Source organism: Folsomia candida, unplaced genomic scaffold (genome assembly GCF_002217175.1).
Source record: "Folsomia candida strain VU population unplaced genomic scaffold, ASM221717v1 Fcan01_Sc021, whole genome shotgun sequence".
Taxonomy (NCBI): Eukaryota; Metazoa; Arthropoda; class Collembola; order Entomobryomorpha; family Isotomidae; genus Folsomia; species Folsomia candida.
In genome coordinates this window covers 1,171,909-1,189,856 of record NW_019091213.1, presented here as the reverse complement: position 1 = coordinate 1,189,856, position 17,948 = coordinate 1,171,909, and the positions used below count along the sequence as shown (strand labels likewise).

General features: G+C 38.3%; 2 protein-coding genes across 5 annotated transcripts in view; one reads left to right on the top strand and one right to left on the bottom strand.

Moving 5' to 3' along the window:
• The first annotated feature begins 2,534 nt into the window (after positions 1–2,534).
• Positions 2,535–17,948, top strand: part of LOC110858557 (neuropeptide SIFamide receptor) — a 28,543-nt gene continuing 13,129 nt past the window's right edge. Inside the window, exons 1-5 of one of the 3 annotated variants that reach the window (XM_035858833.1) lie at positions 2,535–3,012; positions 3,440–3,684; positions 15,118–15,542; positions 16,001–16,103; positions 16,171–16,232. In XM_035858833.1, the coding sequence (XP_035714726.1) occupies positions 15,194–15,542; positions 16,001–16,103; positions 16,171–16,232 (514 nt within the window). In that variant the 5' untranslated portion in view covers positions 2,535–3,012; positions 3,440–3,684; positions 15,118–15,193. Of the gene's footprint in view, positions 3,013–3,103; positions 3,685–15,117; positions 15,543–16,000; positions 16,104–16,170; positions 16,233–17,948 lie in introns of those variants that run through there. The other 2 variants (XM_035858832.1, XM_022107374.2) reach the window with 2 other exon arrangements.
• LOC110858453 lies at positions 12,741–14,170 on the bottom strand. 2 transcript variants are annotated; one of them, XM_022107242.2, is made up of 2 exons: positions 14,013–14,170; positions 12,741–13,544 (listed from the first exon to the last, which is right to left on the bottom strand). In XM_022107242.2, the coding sequence occupies exon 2, from the start codon at positions 13,528–13,530 to the stop codon at positions 13,183–13,185; it is 348 nt and encodes a 115-aa protein (XP_021962934.1). In that variant the 5' UTR covers positions 13,531–13,544; positions 14,013–14,170; the 3' UTR covers positions 12,741–13,182. The 2 variants fall into 2 exon arrangements, with proteins under 2 accessions (XP_021962934.1, XP_035714730.1); XM_035858837.1 differs by lacking the exon at positions 14,013–14,170 and adding an exon at positions 13,891–13,909.

The window sequence follows — 17,948 nt, the reverse complement described above, 5'->3', positions numbered from 1 at the left end:
AGTAAACACCCCAATCTGTGAATACATGTAGTAAACTGTAATTAGCAATCAGTCAGTATTCATCTTGATTTTTATGGTTATGCACAAATGCGCCTCGACCATGCTCTCTTATTCACAAGCATGCCAACCAACCAACCCACCAGAAAAAGTAGCAAGCTGGAGACAATAAGGCTCAATTATAACGGTCTCACGCCTTCATAATCAATGAGAGAATTTATCATCGCCTCAAGTGTGTAGTTCTCCCAACATAACGTAACATTCACCCTGCGTAGAGCTCCTCTTAGGTCTGACAGCATTTACAAAATCTGAAGTAACGCCACGCCACATACGGGAGACAATTGTTTCAAGACGAATATTACCATTATTATTATTACGATTATTGCAGCGATTGTCAATTTACCAAACCAAACCACCGAAATGTCAGATACAGACATGTTTTTGTGGATTGTTTTTCCCCACACATTGCGCAACGTATGTATGCATTTATGTATCTGGTTGTGGCATCCAGTCATCAAAATAGTAATGGAAGAAGCCTAAGTAAATAACGTGTGAATTGGGATTTCTCTCTCTCCGGAGGACTATTAAGCAACTAATGCGTCGTGATGGATGAGATTAGTGAGGAAATTAGCTGCCCTTGCAGTCACACGAGGCAGGCAGATATACGTCATTTTAAGTACCGCTAAGCCTCTGGGCATCAAGATGAAGGAGATGACACCACCACCACAACGAGTTCACAAAAGTGGTGAGTGGTGTGGGCAGGCAGGATTTGTAAGTGTGCTTTCCTCTCTCCAGAAGAAGAGCAGAGTTGATGATTTACGGAGCGAGAAATAGAAATCGCTGCATTACGAGTCCCTAAATCCTACCACAACGGGGAGAAAGTTGGCTCGGGTTGCGTGTGGTGTGGGGAAAGTTTTACACTTGGTTGGTCCGCGAGCTACCATTTCCTCGAGTGGACTCACTTCCCTCCGCTTCTCCACTTCTTCTTGGAGAAATTATTCGCCCGGAATTGGTAATGAATATGTGCAACGAACTACTCGTATTAGACCAAGATACAGATTAGATAGCAAGGAATTTGCAAAACATTAAGAAACATTCGCAATTCGCAAAATTTCCCTGGATAGGACATGGCACAAGGTGGTCTTATTTAGGATGTGCGTCCCCGTTTTCATCTCTCGATGCGAATATTAGAATGCATGGATGAACATAGTTTGTTTCCAAAAGATAAAATTATCCAGTAAACGGAGGAGAAAGCAGGTAAGCAAGTTTGCATCATCATCGTTACACAACTTTCTCCAGTAAAGAATTGAACCTTGCCGTAATTTTAGATTCATGCAAAACACGAGACCTAATTTGTATTCCGAGTTCTTGGAAAGCCATTTATTAGCAGGGTGAGTGAGATAGGAATTTAATTCCAGATCAGAAAGTCACCTTCACCACTATGTACGCCGGGTGTAGTGTAATAGCACATCGGTCAGTAGTACCTGAAACTCTGCAAAAAGTTATGACCTGGAAACATTTCTTGCAAAATGTGTGTATGTGCACGCGTGCAGAAGCCATTTTCTTAAAACAACTTTACACCAGACCAGAATTTCCACAAATTGATACTTGAATTTTAAGATTGAAATTTTAACGCGTGTTCTTCTCTCGCCTGAGAGCACACCCACCATCCAATCCACCCACGAGAATTACCAAACCACACAAGGAGGACTGATCAGATTACAAATGTACAAATTTCTTCCCAGCACTTGACTCGCGGTGTGGGAGTGACTGCGGCGAAGATTCTATCTATTTGTACAGTATTTAAGTGGAGCCAAGTGAATTTACGGATTTGAAACTGCCATAAATTTCTTGGCCCAATTGCTTCATTGAGAGTGCAAGTGCAAACGACGACTTCTTATTTCGACATGCAATCCTAGAGACTCGCGAGAAGATGAATGTCATCCCGGCACCACCACCACCTCCCAAACTTTAACTTACTCCCTCTTTCATCCACTCCTTTATAACGTCGTATATTACATAGAGACCGGCTTGATTAAGGAAAAATAAGTTGCCTCGGATGTTTATTACCCGTAATAATCTGGTGCCAGTGGTGGTGGTGGTGGCAAGAAATAGTCGCTGTACATAGATAGTGGGATCCGCCAAAATTAGTAATTTCGCATTTTCTCCTTCACTTCTTCTTAACAGATGCATTGAAGCTGCCCATCAGCATCAAATAAGTAGTCGCCTTTTACCATATCCTTAAACCTCGAGATTGAAAAATCTCAAAGCAGAGATCCCTCTCTCTCTTTCCGACGTAAGAAGAAGAATTCTCTCCCTCAACTAAACTCTTTAAGTGAATTGTCCTCGTTAATTCGTCCAACTTTTACTGGGTGGTGGGTACGTATCTGAAATACGTGGGCGAGAGAGTAGGCTGGGCTAACTCATTCCTTGTTGTGAACGCTCTCACGATCGCATCTCATTTTAGTTTCTCTTGTCCAAAATCACGTCAAGAGAGATAATTCTAAAGAAGAACAAGGAACCAATCTGCCCGCATTCTCTTTCTTCTTCATCTGCTTTGAAATGGTTAACTTATTTTTTCCAAGAGAGCTGACAGAACATCAATTTCCGCACTGCTAAGACGAGAGGGTGCTTGAGGGAACAACGCAGCGGATAATAAGACATAAGCCATTCCTCCCACTCTGCTAAATGCTTCCTTTGTTCCTTCTAAAAAAGATTCCCTACTCCACTTTCAATTCAATAGAGAGGCACATTCTGCACAAGCAAACGGCTAATAATAATAACAACCTGGGAGGAAGAAAAGGTAGTGGTAAATAAAAAAAAATATTTTATCTTAGTCAGAGTCAAAAGTGGGCTCTGCTTTCCCTATTTTGCCGTCAAGTCGAGAAGTCGTTGGCGTCAGTGCATTTTCTATCAGAAGTAACCAAGCAGTGGTCGACTCAAAAACGGTGGTGGTGGAAAAACGTTGCTATTATTTTGACCACAGTTTGGTCGAGATTTCACCGAGAGAGAAACGTAAGTCGTGTGTACCATCGCAAACAAGTAAGCTCTTTTTGGGGCCAAGTTGAGATTGCATATAACGGGAGAGAAAATGATCTTGTTGCTCATTCTCATCTCTCGCGTTCCTTCTTCTTCTTCTTGAGGCCGAATCTTGGCCAGCGTTGCATCCAAGGAGGCACCGGAGAAGAAAACTTCATCCCCACCGACTTTCACCACTCTCTCCGCGGATTGCATCAAGTCAAGTCGGTCGGACTTTTACTCAGTTTCCCCATAAAGTAAAGACTGCCTCAATTTTTCGCGTGTTACGGAGAGATTAGGGAAGGCCGGGGGAGAAAGAGAGCAGTTTCGCGAATGGGGCTGGGTTTTACTTAAATGGTGCTAGTTGTGAGGAAACCAAGGATAAATTTTGAAGCCACCACGGCACTTCTTTGTTGTGTTGCAGGGTCTGGGGATAAAGTTGTCCGGGTTGTGAAGGAAGGAAGGAAAAGGAACCATTTCCCGTTGGACTGGACACTTTATGATCACTTGCTAAATAATTCGAGGCCTCGTCGTCCCTTCTTAATTTTGGGCATCGTCTCAAGTGGGTGGATTTCCAGCGACGACACATAACGATTATTGTGGTTGGCTGCGTAAAGGGGGAGATAAATTAAATACGTCAACTATTTACTAAGGCGGATGTTAAGAAAGGTAAGTGAAAATTTAGATTATTTAGTTTTGTTTTCGCTTGTAAATATTTTGTTTAATTTGGATTGCACGGAAATTTTGTATTTTGTCAATATTTCGAATGCTGTCTGCCATTCGTTATCAAGACATGCTTAGAAAAAGAGAAGAAAATGTTTAGTTTGTAAATTAAATGAAGAAATAATTTGGATTTCTGGATTGAATAGAGCAATAAAGTGCAGAAAAAGCGTATTGTTAGATAAAACTGATATCAGTGCAGAAGTAGACTCGACAGAGCTGTCAAAAAGACAAAGGACAGAAAATTATTAGGTTCTTTCCTCTTGTAATCTCTTCCATCTAGCCTGACTTTCTCTTTTTTCTTATCTGTCTCGAAATGTCAGTTGTACGTGCGTGCATTAACTGATGGTTTTTTGGAACAACTTTCTCTCCTCTGTGTAGCGATATGACCATTAACGTTTCATCTGCAAGGAAAGTGTTGCACGGAGAAAGTCTACCTTGCTGGGTGGGCGTGCATTTTTCTGCACGGGCAAAATTCTCGATAGCTGCTGGAATTGTGTGCGACTTGGTATTTTGCAAATGCAAGTAGTTCAACAATTTTCAATTAACATTTTAAAATACAGACATTTTTTTAAAGTGCATTTTAATTGGCATTGTTTATTGTTTTGTTTTTGTTCCAGTTTGTTTCGGTTTTCTTAGCTTGTTTTCAATTTCGGATGCTCATAAAGCAATAAAAATTATTTTATTGCTTTAAAAATTCTTATTAGCAATTTTATGAAAAACATTAAATAACATTTGTTTCATTAAAAAAACCAAAACCAAAACGTCTAGAAACAAAGCAAAATAACGGGAGCTGTAATAATTAGCGAACAAATTGCATTTATTAATCATATATTTGTTTATCTATTCCAGCTAATTATTCATTAGCTTATTATCGCACAGTTTATTTCCTACTTGACAAATGTGTTTACCGAACATGAAAGCAATCTTCCAAATTACACGAAAACACACACACGTTACAACATACTTATTCCATGGACAAGAAATTGAAGCATCTGCTGCTTAAAACTCTTAAATGTGTTTGGTTTCGCTTTCTCTTTATAAAAAAAAGTGGCTGACGACAGGCCCCCGTTAAAGGAAAACATGTGAACCTTCTGTGCTCTCATAAACCGTCAAAATCATCCCGTCTTCCTCTCGGCTGCCTATCTTTGAACGTCCGTATGTATGAACCCTGTCATACATTTTGTCTATTGTCATCCATCCAAACTCAATCCAATTCACTTTCACCCCGGCAGCGAGTGAGTGAGCAAACTGAAAAAATGAAATAAGTAAGTGGAACAAGAGTCGCAAAGTAAATCTTGTTATCGTAGGTTCCGAGAGTTGCAGGATTTTCCGCCCTGTTGACTTTCTTCATCCCTCATCCACGATGATTACTGACATGAAACTGCCATTATTTTGATTGTTTCTTCCTTCTCAGCTGCAGCAAAAATGGCAACAGCAGGACAACCAGAGTCAGTTTTTAGCAGTTTAGCAATGTTATTGGGATCAGTCGAGCGTGGATGTGCAGAAGGAATCGTATATCTCTGGTTGTTGTTCTTTTTGACTGTCACATGTGTTCCATTTTTGTCATGTCCGGCATGTCAGGAACGTATGGATTTTGTTTTTGGACTTTTGTCAGTTTTTATTGAAAAGTGTCAATCTTTTGTCTTTTGTTTCCTCGAAAAGAGCAAAAGAAAGTTGTCCGGTTCGTTGGAGAAAGTTGGATGGATGGGAAACTAATTTGGGGAATTTTATTCCGTTTTTATTCCGTTAATCAAGCTAGCTAGAAAGTATTTAAGGATGCAGTCAATGGACCCTGGTTGGCGTTTGGCATGAATAAGACGAGTTCTCTCAATGATGATAATTCCATACAAATTGAGAGAATTGCAGTGATTTTGTTTATGAGGCAATTTTTTTAAATCCGAGTGAACTACGAAATTCAGAAAGTTGGAAGACCGCTTTACAGAATTTGGTTAACTTTATCCCATAATATTATGTATGTACCCACTCTGTGTAATCCATCATTTTTCATCATTATGCATCCACGGATCAACCCCTTTCCCGAATAATTTGAGCAGACACTTATCTGATGCGTCTCAACCTAAATCAGTTTTGCATATCAATCATTCCCTCTGAATGAGCACGTCGGATCTGAGCATGCCGAAGTTAGCACTCAACAAGGCTACAAGTCGTCTCTAAGGATGTGCACCCGTTCAGACCAGATTTGATTACAGTATTGCAGACAGACAACTGCTTTTTTTTGCAAAATGTTGGGAGATAGCCCTTTAATTCTACACATTTCCAGAGGGCGGATATGCATATAATTTCAACTTTTTCAATTGATGACGACCCACAGTAAAGCTTTGTGTGCATGTTTCCTAGCTCTACTAGATCACATAAATTTTAAAATAGCTATATCTATTGTAACATATGTATTTCTAGGTTTTCGGGCATAGATATATTCCCGATATAAATTGAAAAATATGTAAACCTTTTGCGGAGTTTTTCAAAAATACATAAATTACGAGACGACATTTTTTTACTCGAAGAAATTCGACTACAAAAGATGCAGAACATTATATTCAGAAGTACAGATTTTGTGGAATTTTTTAAAATGTTTTTTTCGTACACATTACATAAATATTTTGGCATTTTTTCATAATATTACATGATTACACATTTCAGCCATGTTTTGTAAATATATATCCGCTCTCTACGCATTACACAACCGTAGATTACGTACAATGATGAGAGGCGAGGAAAAAAGAAATTAAATATATGTTTTTATCAAAGCTCTCAAGAAATGTCATTCTTCTTGTCTCACTTTTTTTCCCCAGAAATATTTATCTACTTATAATCTTTCTTTTATTCCACCCGTCTGTTCTTCAACCGATGTACATACGTAACATCATAATGAAACCTGCAATGCGTACCCTGTATGTCCAAATAATTGAAAATTCCAACAACTTACTCATGAAAACAGACATAAATCACGCTTTCCTTTAATTTCTTTCATGTCATTCCCATTCTTTTCTTAGAGAACCAACCAAACCACCAACGAACGACAGAATTCTTTTCCTCCTTTCACCGCAACTCAAAAGTTTTTTTTCGACGTTATTATTATTATTACATGTTCATTGAATGTCAAAATTGCCAAAAACTTGGTCATCATCCATCCCGATAAGGGACGAGGAAGAAAATGGGTCAATGTATAACTAGAATTTTGCAAGGTGGCAGAAAAAGTCTCTCGTCCTCGTCTCACATTTTTAGGCACGTGGTGGATCGTATCCAATTGAGACGACGACTTAGCGGAGAAGGGCTACGAAAAAAGAGTAGCAAAGCATAAGCCGATCATTCCAATTGCATTTTACCATTTGTCTGGAGAATCCCATCCGAAATTCGGGCGGATTAAGTCGTTCGCTACTTTGATTTACTTTATTCGGCTTTCACCCCGCTACTACTTACGCAACTTTGCTTGCGTAAGTAACCAAGTTGTTTGAGGTACTATTGTCCACATACTTTTCCCCTTTTGGAATAATCAATGAACTGGTCTCAATTCTGGTCGAGAGGCTTCTTGGCGTTTCTCTCTGTCAAACGGAAAATGTGGAACGGGCGGAGGAACGTCGACTGAGATTACTTAAATGAACATGTGGATTTGTACAAAGTGTGTGGTTAGCAGAGGAGAGATTGGATGGGAGGTTGGTTGCTTTTGTATATTGCTTTCACCAAGAATATCGGTTTATGAAATCCCACTGCCAATTTTCCAATAAACATGAATCTATCTCTTACGTATCTACTCATGACTCTCGTAATGCGGGGTAATTCTGGTGGTACGTTCTTATTCATGTGACATGAAAGGACGAAAATAAATTTCCCCATGCTTTTACTTAAATGCTGGAGTAGAGAAAGGAAGAAGAAATGCAAAGTTATGTAAAATGCAGTTCAAAGTTCGGAAACTACACGGAGCAGATTAGGCGTAATAAGATTTTGAATTATTCAATCAAATTATCATTTCGAGGGTTGTTATTCAAGAGATCTGCTCAAATAAAGTTATTAAAGTTTGAAAATACTCAATGAATCCGGAATTTCCCAAAACTTCAAAGATCTCTGAGGAGGAGACAAACTTTAAATGTTTGTGGGAAAAATTCAAGCTGTTCAACATTCATTCATTCAAAATAACAAATGGTAACATTTAAAATGTTTTTTGGTGGGAATGCTGGCTAAATTTAGATAAGTACTCCGTAATTCTGTATACATAAATACATACTGATACGTAGATATGTAGATGATGTAAGTACGTAGATATGCTGCAACTAGTCGCCTGCAGTCAATTATGATGAGGTTGGATAAAATAAAACTTGCACGACTCGCATGCATAGTTAAATTAGAATTTGCAAGTCATTTATTAACTTGGATTTTGCAAGCTCAGTAAACTTTCGCTGCTCACTTTAATGTTGGATTCCAAACTTTCTCTCCCTGCACGAATTAAATTTTCTTGCAATTTGTTCTATAAGAGGATGAAGAAATAATTTAATTCAAGTGAGAGTAATTAAAACACGAAGAAATTAGTCATCATGATGAAACCCTGTCCAAAACGTGTGTAAGTGCTTATCTTGCCAACAAATAAGTTCCATAACGTCTCCTTGATTGTGGTTATGCAATCCATTGTTGCATAAATAACGAATAATATTTATTTTCGCAACAGTCAGTAGCAAATAAACAAGGATTTTGTCCATCTTCAAAAAATACGTCGCATATCACATCATTCCTCAAAATATGATGCAATATAAGCAAAACTTATCTGTATTTATTTATCTGGACGACCTACTAATATTTATGACGTACATACGTACGATACTTATTACGTGTTGGAACATAAAACGTGCCTTTCTAGATTTCCCATGCATCAATATTTCCTGGAAAAAGGACATGTTTTTATTGCCTTGGGCAATCTGTAATCAGAATCATGTGCGTATAAGACGCTAATTAAATTCCTTCGTGCACACTTATCTTCATCCCTTATGTATTATTATGCTTATATTTATATTAGAAACGGTAAGCAACAACAAAGCCGTTAAGATTATGGAGTCTCATATTTCACCAGGAATTTGTTTCTCGTGAGACGAGTGTCATCCTCACGACGAGAGATGATTAACTCTCGACACTTTAATTTGACACAAGTCCATAGATACGCCCCTACGTCAACGTCATTTGGTGTGCGTCACGCTGTTACCACCTTTCATCACCAGGCTGCTATTCACTTCAACTTTCACCTCATTAGACAAATCGTCTTCCGGAAATTTAATTTCGTCAATCTTCCCCTACGCAACTGTCAGTTAAGCATTTTTCGTGAGCTATTTGCCCCTCATTATGGTTTAGTCGACAGCAATCAAGAACACTTCACAATACGATCAGTACATAATCACAGGGAGTAAATATTTATTTACCCGTTTGAAAATAGTCTGGGTAAAATTATGCTGCAATAATACGCAGTATATAACTACGATTTGAATAGACATTCGTTAGTACGTAGGATATGATGAGAAGCTATTTATAGGGCTGCATATGGTGGTGGTTGTGCGGAGTGAAAGTTGAACGCGTAAGATTTATGTGCATGTGTAGCTCCGAGAAAGCTGCTATGTGGCCAATTGACATGAAAAGTCTTAAAGACAGAGGCTCACAAGTCACTCCATGCGGTCTTCGTCTGCTTTTCACTCCACTCCCGTTTTTGCTCGCCTTGTTTGCAACTCTTCGTGAATGGCTTTGCTGTGCTAAATCCTTGTGCAAAATTCTGCACCGGAGATAAAAGTGGTGGGCTGCCTTCATACATATGTATGTATACACGCTCTATTGTTTAATCTACTTGGCTGCAGAATTTGAATCCGTGGTAGGCTACTTTCGCTACTTGCTGTAAAAAAATGTAGGGTGGGACAGCGTGAAATGTGCTTTCACCACCACTCATCTCGTTTTTTTAAAGGTTTTCTTTGAGGTTTTGTATAGATGTGCACTCCTCCTACCTCAATAATTTCCTTCGTGGTGTATCTAAGTACGCGGACTTGAGAGATCAGTCCCATTCTTAGCGTGATAAAGTTGCATTTTCGAAAATCAGAGGAAATATATTTATAAAGTTGAGTGCAACGTCCGAGACGATGTAAGTCCAACAAGCAGGACGTATTTCGCTTTAACTTGTGCCCTTAATTTTTGCCCTTTACATAATTCACCCACCTTTATTGCGTACTTATTATCATTTGTGGAATCAAGTTGTATCGTCCATTAGAAAATTCTGACTTTGCACATTCCTCCACTTCTCGAAAGTGAAAGTGGTCGTGGTAGCAATTTCAGGAATAGTTGTGGCAGTCCGGGTCCGAGCTATCTGATATAATTTACTCTCTACAAAGTGGAATGAAAGAGTTAAAGTTTCTTCTCGAGGATTTGGATTCTACGGTTGCCCCCACGCACAAAGTTTTCCTCCTTGCACTAGGTTAGGCACTTGACATAATTCATGTAATTTTTATGGGCTTCCCAGCGTCCCCCTGTGCTCCTTCCGTGTGACATAATTGCCCAATTTCACTTGAAACCCTCCATTTCTAAGGATTGCGAATGCCTTCGCCTCACTTCGGTGCACTTGTTCTGCGATGATGTGAACATGGGGAAAATACGTTTTTACGTTACGCTACATTGTTTCCAGCGGTAATCGATTGTTGACAGGTTTTCGGGGGGAAAAAATATACAGAAATTGGAATTACATTGAAAACAAGGCATTGTTCCTGAACTTTAAGTCTTAAAATACATGATAGAATTACTATATATCTAGATCTGCAGAAGAATGAAGGGAAATAATAAGGCTCTCGAATACTAACTTTCAAATTTCAATAAAAGGCGGAACTTTGCCCAAAAGATGGAATAAATTCCCAACTTTTTGCCCCTACTTTACCCTGGCACCTCCTCTACGTGCATTAGTTGTCTCCGTCAAGAAGTGTCTTCTCATCCTCCTAAAAGACGCAAATATAGCTGGATGGAAATAAATGATCTTTCAAACGGGCAGCAATTCCATCCTAGATTTGGAGAAAGTGAACTAAAAAAGTGAAAGTATACGCAACCTAGACCGGCCACCCACCAACCGCACACATTTTCGGATGGGTGAGAAAGACCAGAGAATGATAAGGATGAGCCAAATTGTTATATGGCCCAGAGTCCACCTAAACTACGAAATGGTGAATGGATGGAGCATAAAGATGTAAAAAAGAGGTTGTAAAGTATGTACAAAACATGCTAAAAATGATGATTGCTTACTACATTTTGCTCCAAATAACGATATTGGCGAGAGTGGTGTGTGTGCGTGAATGCAAAATTGGCTCGAGTTTCTCTAAATCATTTTCACCAAACGCGAAAACCAGACAGGGTCATGAACGGTTCATTGAGCTTCAAAGAGTCATTTCAGATTTTATACAACCACGACTTACTTTATAGCTCAATAATAAAAATAAATATAGTTCCTCCAGAAATGATGCATTCTACCAGCAATGTTATTATGGTTTTATGATGCCATGTTTTTTTGAACTGCCGTGATTTTGCCAGTCTATGGATGGGTTAAGGAGTCAAAGGTTTTATTCGGGGTGATGCTTCCTTAGCTCAATTTCAATCTTCACTTCCGACACGACACATTCAATGATTTTCATCTTATTCGGTTGAATTGCTCGGTCCGTGGTGGTTATTACATTTTGGGATCAATGGTGGGATCAACTAACTGAATTATATTAAACCACTTTCAAAATGTAACTCAATAGTACTTGACGATACGTCATTTCCGCATGTAACGTAGCCAAGGTCGATTTTGAGCTAACGGGGTTCAAGAGACGCGCACAATTGCGTAATAAACACTTTCACCGTATTATTAAAGGTAAACAAATGTTCAATTCACGATTGCGTATCCTCATCTCATAAGAATAACAGTAAACATTGGAGAAAGCCGTGATGTACATGACTTCTAGGTCGCAAATGGAAAATGATCACTTCATTTCGTCTACACTCCGCACTTTCACTTTCACGGACACATTTCCCCTCATTTCTCGCTGCTCACCTTGCAGCTTTACTTTCTGAATAAATCCTTGCAAACGAATATAAAAAAGTAGCGTCAGAACGATTGAAATTTCCTTTAAAACGACACAATATATGAAAATTACGGTTCAATTTAATTTTGAACCACACCCCCTCGCGCTGCGGGTGGTCCAATTGACCCCATTTTCGAACTCGACCGAGAACTAAAAATTAGAAAACAATGTCAAAAACGGCGGTTGATTATGTTGGCTTGTTCTGGAGATATCGTGCCCACGGGCGGACGGACGGACGGACAAAACGATCGCAATAAGCAGCTGACGCTACTTAATAACCTGACCTAACCCTTCTCTTTTTTTAGTATGCATAAGTTTAAAGTGGAAAAAAACTTGGGAGAGGAATGACGACGACGATGAGCAGGCCAAATCTGCGGAAGTGCTTTCTTTTTAAGTTTGCAAATTTCTTTGTAAATATATATCCAACCGTGAGAGAGGGGAAATGGCGAATTGAGAATTGCAATTTCCGGTAAGGGTCGTTTGGCACTTGGTTCCCTGCTTTAACTTCTCATTTCACATTACATTCCTTAAGCCATTAGTGCCCTGCTGCACACATTTAATGCAGCAGACTGGCTTTCCGAGTTCTTTCTCCAGGTTGCTGCTGCAGGAGAGGAGTGAAAGTGGTGCTATTTTTGCTTTCTTTCACTTTCCGGAGAAGAAGTTATGATAATTATTATGGCGGGTGCACAGCGGGATGGGACAGAAGTGAAATTAGTGCCAGGGGATGAGAGGAGATCATTCAAACTTGGACGAGAAGGTGAGCAGGTCACGGATTTGGATGTAAAAGCTTGACATTTAGATTCAGCAGGAAATTGTTTAATTATAAGATTGCATTTAACTGAAACTAAACCGGAAAGAGTTTCAGAATTCAGAAGTGCTGAAAATAAATTTACTTTGAGACAAAAAACCCCAACCTTATTGGAAATGACAAAATTTATTATAAAAACTGTAACAAATTGTCTTATTGTTATATTTCATTAATAATATAATTATAAAATTTAGCCACCTTTTTTAACTCATCACATCAATCTTATTGGTATCAGATCATTAAAACATAAACATGTGGAATGGATTTATGGAATGGAACAAAAAACTTGTCAGTCAAATTTAAATCAAAATCAAAGTAACGAAGCTAACAGATAATAATTTCAATTGCATAACTAAAACACGCAAACATTAAGTAATGAATGAGAGTCTCTACTGAATAGTCAAATAATAAGTAACAATACATTGTAGTTGCACAAGAACTAATCCTAGGTATACTGAATTTCAGACGGTTTTAGCTGGAATAATAATCAATCATAGGAACGGAAATTAAAGTTTAAAGTCTTAAATTTAAAACCCTAAAAATAGGAGCTCAGTAAATGGCTTGACGAACGACGAGGGTGGCAATGAGGGTGGCGAAAATTCCACCAAAGGCACTAATTCCGGAAGCGCTGCCATTTAACTCTCGGATGCAAGCTCCTCCAACTCCGGCAAGTTTTTCGAAAAAGTTCTGCTCCCATCGGAACCCAGGGACGCAATCGCACTTGTTGATGGCGCAAATCAGACTTTTCTCCGTGTCGCAGGCTTCGGCGTAATTGTTGTCGCTGAAAATCTGAATTCCAGATGCGATAAAGTTGCAAGAATCACCGAAAGTCTTGGCCCCGCTGGCGTAGGTCGAGGCTACCAACCCCAAAGCGACGAGGAGAATGATCGCCTTCATTTTGAGAATCAAATCTGAAATAAAAAGTAGTTTGGAATTTATATGAGGTTGGAAAAATAGGAAAACTTAAATTGAGAATGATTTTTGAAAGTTGATGGTAGCTTTTTTACATAGTGAAATGAAACGAAACAAAACTTTCCATTATCAAACTATTTATGAGTCATTAGGCAATTTTAAAGTTATAAACCAATCAATTCTTGATAACCCAAAGGTTTCAGATAACTGATTATCTTAATGTTATAAAAGTAATTTACGTATTTTAGTTTGCCCAAATTAATAGGTAGTCAATCTTAAGTTTAAATTTTAAACTTTAAAATTGAAATTGAAATTATTTAGAAGACAAAATCTAGCTTTTCTTACTCTTTGATTTGTATCAATTACTTCTAACATATCTCATGTCGTTACTTCACAGTTTGGGAATGGGAATGCGATAATAGGGAAATTATTGTGAAATATTTTAATAATTAATTTGATTTACTCACCTTTTTTCCTGAGCACACGAACAAAATATAGAGAGCAAGTAGGCAGGCAGGCGAATATGTACGTGCAGAGGGCTTGCTGTTCTGTAAATGAACGAAACGAACGAGTCTTCAAATGGCAATGGACGCTGTAGAAATCAGTGCATGGTTATTCTTTAAATGGGATATAGGCATGTGTGTATATAGCATATAAATCCATTGCATTTGGTTATTAGCTATGTATCAGACCCTTGCTTGCTTGCTTGCTTGCATTGGCTTCATTTCTTGAAGAAATGTGAGATAGCAGCATTGATTGTTTAGAATCGACCTTTTGGACTGCCTAAGATTCGACGAAGCGATTGATGACTCAGACTCGCTAGCAATAATTTAATTATGCTGGACCACAATTCTAAATGTTTAGTCTAAAATATTTATGAAGGAGGCGTCAGTCAACGAAATTAAATTAAAGTGCTGTATGAAAATTGTTCCTCTTTAGTATGAAAGGACCTGGCTCAACAGAAAATATTTGATTTTATGACCACTATTTACACAGCCTAGTTTAAACAAACAGTTGTGTCGCATTTCATGATAATGGTTCCTGGATGAGACATATTAATCGAAAAGTCTGGACAAAACGTGATGAACGAGGATGAAAAGAAGACGAGAGACATAATGAATCAGTGTTAATAAACATGTATAATTGAGCAGCAACTTGAGCCTTGAATCCAATGGTTGTTTTTTTTACATATCTGTTAAATTAAGCGTCCTTTTCCTAGCGCAAAGTACATGTAGTCGTATAACACGACGAGATGACGCAGAATCCCATGTAAAAAGAAGGAGCTGAAATTCTACACTACTTTTTACGCGATGATGATGTTATCGTGATAAGGGTTTTCTTTCTGTATTTAATCAAAAACAACAATAAATTGAATGCCGAAACTTGCACGTACTCACGTACTCAGTCTTCTCCATGAAGGAAATGCATGCATGATAAAACTATTTTATGTAACGAAAACATGCAGTTGAGTTTATTTTATTTGCATTTTGATAAATAAAATATTTACATGCTTCATAAATATTTGAAGAAATCGTGATCATTACAAAGTTTGATGTTTTATACTATTTGCAGACAGAATTTCAACGAAGCTCCACCAAGATAATACGTTTCGTCTCAAAATTCGGGGAAAAATTCAGCTCATGACACCATGCTTTTTCTCAACTATGATGACATCTGGTCTTCGCAGGGTCTACTTTCACCACCAAGAGCAGAAGCCCGGATAGCGGACTCCCCCTTGCTCCTGCATAACTTGGGTGCTGGTGTAGAGGCTGAGAAACCGTTCCCCACTTTGTTCCCGTCTCCACATTTTCAGAACAATCTGAGCACTGAGAACAGCTACTTGTTCTCATCGCTTTCACCCGAGGAGAAAAATTTCACGGGGTTTGAAAACTGGACGGAAGACAGCGGGCTGGAGGCGTGGGACGAGTACGGAGGAGTCAACGAGCTCAGATACAGCTTTGGCCTCGGCCTCTTCTTCTGCGTCGCGTATGGAATCGGTATATGATTTTAAATCCTTAAGGGAGCATTGGATGAGACGATTTGATGTGGCGTAGATTTTAATCTCGCTCTGCCCCCATTCAATCTCTTTTAATGCAAATGTCTAAAATGACATTATCAATTTCATCACTTTTCAGATAAATGCAATTTTTGGTATTTTAATATCATGTAATTTTTGCTACTACAAAACTATCGATTTGATTCGATAGTTTTGTCAAATTCGGAATTCATTATCTAGGAAATTTATTGCGAATTAGCAATTTTTTTATATTTTTTTTAACTTTACATTAAAGTATTAAAAGTTGCATATTCATCTGAAAACTCATGAAATTGACGTCATTTGAGAAATTTACATTCAAAGACATCGAATAGGGGTAAAATAAGATTACAAATCTATGCCGAAGTAATTCCACCTTAAATTACTCAATAGTTAAATGCAACACTAATTTTCTAACAGTTTTCCTGATTGGAATCGTGGGAAACTCCTTCGTGGTAGCCGTCGTGCTGCGATCTCCACGTATGAGAACCCCTACAAACTTCTTCATCATGAACTTAGCCTTGTAAGCTGTGCATATGATAGGCGCTGTTTCTTTAGACTCTCAAAATCTGAACATACACTTTTTGTAGGGCCGACCTGATCGTGGTTATCTTTGGACTACCAGTCACTCTCCTCGCAAATATCTATTCAGGTATGTGCCTTCAGACATAAGTACAAAAATATTCTCATTATTTTCTAGAGCATTTCTTATCTCGGAGAGAAATCTAGCAGATGAATGGTATTAACTTGTCACGTGTCACCTATAGATATTCGTGTCTTGCTTTACTTAATTTATGACCAAGGACTGGAGGAGATTTGAGATAAAATCTGCCCCACCGACAAGAAGATAGCCGCGTGGGGCAAGCAAATTATTGCATTTGTTGGAAAGGTTCATTTCATTAAGGAGTAGAATATCGGGAGACGCAAGAAAAAAATCCAACATGTGTATCCGATAAAAGTAATAGAAATACAAGCTTCCTTCGGTTGGCGAAGGAAGAAATGGCAACTTTCAGTCCCGGGAGAACAAGACAAACTCCTCGGTTTAGCGAGTTTACATTGTTTACAAACATAAAAAGTCATAAATCGCAATTGAGCTGGATTCTCACTGCTAAATTGTCTTCCCAAAGCAGTATTTTAGGATTGGCAGGTGAAAGGTTTAGGTTAAGGTCTCTTTTTTTTACTTAATCTTGCAAAAAAGGTGACCAAGGTCTAAATACAACAAGGGTACAATAATTTTGAGAATTTTATATACTCCAACCTCGTGGAGGAATCTGAGCGTGACCCAAATTCCGAGTTTCAAGTCCATGATAACTCGGATATGACGAGTATATTGTGGGCATCATTATCAAAATTTGTACAAGGCAGTAAAAATATTATAATGGGGGATAGGCAATAACACAAAAAGTTTAGTCAATATAGACCTCATTTCTTTATTTGAGCTGGGATTTGGATTACCACTTTATCACCAGCAGCCAAACCAAAACCATGCTCCTCCAGACTCCAACTGGAGTCGAACCCAACCGGAAATGCTACATTGCAAATAATCTCCTTCACACCCAACCCACCAATATTCACTCCTTCTCTTTCTCACTCTCTATGTACTTGTAAAAACCATCCAGTAATAGCAAGTAAGTAATTCTCACTGAATCACTTAAGACGCAACCCTCTCCTGTCAAGCCATTAAATAAATCAAAGTTTCAACTTTCAACTTTGTTTGAGAAAAAGAGCTGTAAAAATGTTTTATCCGAATTGCTCCAGTAATATAGTCCTCAGATTTTGTTCCACTCCTTCCTTCAGCCAGGCATCCATCCGTCCACTAAACCACAAATGGATGAGACGACCCATTTTTTGCAAAAAAAAAATCTATTACTTAATTCAAACTCTTTTGCCCGTCATTATTATTCCTTTCCATGAGAGCCCGTTAGTCTGAAATCCTCCCCATTCTTCCCGCAATCATTAAAAAGTTTGATATTGATATTGCGAAGCAATTTTGACTTTTTGAGTCTCTCGAATGGATGTAAAATTCTTCCTGTTTGCTTCAAATTACATTAGTTGCTGTTTTGTAGATGTGGATTTTTGTCAACTTTGCTGCAACCAATAATTCAATGCTGTTATGTGAAACTAGATACTGTAATATTACTAGTAATCCGGAGGAAAGGAATCGGGGAAACGGGTAATAAATTGAACCCTGAAGAGTCATTAATGTATCAACGACTGTCAAATAAAATAAATCTCTCAAAGTTATCCGAAGAAGGCCGAGTTGAATTTGTCATGTTGTGTGCAACACGAGTTTTTCTCTCCTCGATTCGTTCATGTAACGAGTAAATATTTTCTTACATCAGATCGGATCAAATCAAAGAATTGGCTA